The sequence below is a fragment of the Struthio camelus genome, chromosome 29 (assembly GCF_040807025.1).
Source record: "Struthio camelus isolate bStrCam1 chromosome 29, bStrCam1.hap1, whole genome shotgun sequence".
Taxonomy (NCBI): domain Eukaryota; kingdom Metazoa; phylum Chordata; class Aves; order Struthioniformes; family Struthionidae; genus Struthio; species Struthio camelus.
In genome coordinates, this window is record NC_090970.1 from 1,640,561 (window position 1) to 1,643,000 (window position 2,440).

Here is a 2,440-nt window from a genome sequence, read left to right on the forward strand (position 1 = left end):
GGCTCACAGAAGACTGCTCTAAATTGTCACTGCCTTTTCCTTCTTGGACAGGTCCCCGTTCCCAGAGGGAGTAAAATGTCCAACAGCAGCTCTCCGAAAGAGTTCCTCCTCCTGGCCTTTGCAGACACACGGGAGCTGCAGCTCTTGCACTTCTCCCTCTTCCTGGGCATCTACCTGGCTGCCCTCCTGGCCAACGGACTCATCATCACCGCCGTAGCCTGCGACCACCACCTCCACACCCCCATGTACTTCTTCCTCCTCCACCTCGCTCTTCTCGACCTGGCCTCCATCTCCACCACTGTCCCCAAATCCATGGCCAACTCCCTGAGGGACACCAGGACCATTTCCTACTCAGGATGTGCTGCCCAGGTCTTCCTATTTTTCTTTACAGTTGGAGCTGAGTGTTCTCTCCTCACTGTCATGGCCTATGACCGCTACATTGCCATCTGCAGACCCCTGCACTACGGGACCCTCATGGGCACCAGAGCTTGTGTCAGGATGGCAGCAGCTGCCTGGGCGAGTGCTTTCCTCAATGCTCTCCTGCACACTGCCAACACATTTTCCATACCTCTCTGCCAAGGCAATGACGTGGACCAGTTCTTCTGTGAGATTCCTCATGTTCTCAAGCTCTCCTGCTCACACTCCTACCTCAGGGAAGTGGGGCTCAATGTGGTTAGTGCTTGTTTATTCCTTGGGTGTTTCATTTTCATTGTGCTGTCCTATGTGCAGGTCTTCAGAGCTGTGCTGAGGATGCCCTCTGAGCAGGGAAGGCACAAAGCCTTCTCCATGTGCCTCCCGCACCTGGCCGTGGTCTCCCTCTTTGTCAGCACCTCATTTTTTGCCTACCTGAAGCCCCCCTCCATGTCCTCCCCAACTCTGGATCTGGTGGTGGCTGTTGTGTACGCGGTGGTGCCTCCAGCAGTGAACCCGCTCATCTACAGCATGAGGAACAAGGAGATCGAGGAGGCCCTGAGGAAACGGATTCAGCTGGTTCTAGTTCAGCAGCACTAAGCTGCCCTTCTCTCTTCGCAAGCAATTTCCAGGTTATCTCCAGAAACTCCTCTGCTTTGGGAGTTCTGTCTCTGATAATCATGTTTATGTAGAAAGATTTGAAATCATCCCACTTCTCCAGCAGCACAAACCCTGACTGTCTGACCCAGAGACCTTCTGTAAATCTGCCTGTCACTGTGTCAGAGGTGGCCTCCCAGGTAGCATCCCTATAATAAAAGGGATCTTCTGAGAACTGTGCCTGAAATTTGGGCTCTTCTTCCACAGTTGGCCCTAAGAATGTGCTCAGGGACTTTCACCTGAAAAGGCCCTGTTGTCATGCCTGGGTTTTCCATGGGCTAAAGGACATCAGCTGGCAGAGTGATGTGTGACGGAGCAAGGTCTGGATTCAGGTGTCACTTCTGGTTGGCCCAGGGCCCCTGGAGAGGATGAGTCACCAAGGGGTATCTGCTGGGACTGTCCCACATATTGCCGGGAAGGTGACAGATGCCCGTCCTTCTGGAAGGGAATATGGGAGCCACGCGGGGAGCAGAGGGGATCTGCAGGGGCAGCATGTGCCTGGGCTGGGCAGTGAGGGGAGACTCACAAAACCAAGGGGTGATGGAGGGTCTGGGGAGAGGGCAGGGGAGGTGGGGAGAGCCGGGGAGGGACTGGGCTGGGCTGGGAAGGGCCCCAGAGAGGACAAAGGCCAGCAGGCAGCTACTGCAGGTGAACAGCAGTGCAGGAGCACAGAGCCGTGCGCTTGCAGGGCACCCGCAGGTGTCCTGGGAAAGGCAGCAGGGCCCGGAAGGAGCAGGAGAGAAGAGCCCAGGTTGGTGCCTGCGTTGCCTGCCCACGCTGGGGAAGCTGCCCCAGGGCCATCGTCCCGCAGCAGCCCCTCGCGTCACCCCTCCCAGCGCTGGCTGCTCCCCCAGCGGTGGGGTGGTGCATGGCCAGCTGCGTCCTCCTGCAGCTCTGCGCATCCCCACGGAGGGGACAAGGCCAGCCTTGCACGACCTCTCTCCTGCACCAGACCCCGTCAGGTCCCGGAGCACGGCTGTCTGCTGAGCCCCGCGTGGGGCACAGCCTGGGCTGGGCAGGGGCTGGCTGCTCCCATCCCCAAGTCTCTGGGGGATCATTTAATGGTTATTTAATAGTACTCCAGCCCTTGCCATGTGCGAGGGGTCTGGTTCCAGCTCCAGCTGAGCTCTGGCTTGCCTCGCTCCAGCCCTGCATGCCCGGACAAGGTCTCGGGGCTCCCCCCGGGCAGCCCCTGCCCCTGCCCCCATCTGAACACGTCCCCTCCAGCCCCCTGAGTGCTGGTGCTGCTGCCGGGGGCAGAGCTGGAGGATCCCACGCAGTGGCTCCTCCGGGAGCTGCCCAGGCAAAAGCTGGCCCCAGCCCCAGCCCCAGCCCCAGCCGCAGCAGGGCCCAGGGCAGCTGCCCTCTGCCC

The 2,440-nt window shown here is 59.4% G+C and overlaps 1 protein-coding gene across 1 annotated transcript; it reads left to right on the forward strand.

Moving 5' to 3' along the window:
- Positions 1-456: 456 nt before the first annotated feature.
- Positions 457-1,147, forward strand: LOC138062716 (olfactory receptor 14A16-like; the record flags this gene model as incomplete). Its single annotated transcript, XM_068921722.1, has 2 exons — positions 457-918; positions 1,034-1,147. Coding segments are annotated over 2 exons (576 nt in total), but the record flags the coding sequence as incomplete, so codon positions are not given.
- Positions 1,148-2,440: the final 1,293 nt, after the last annotated feature.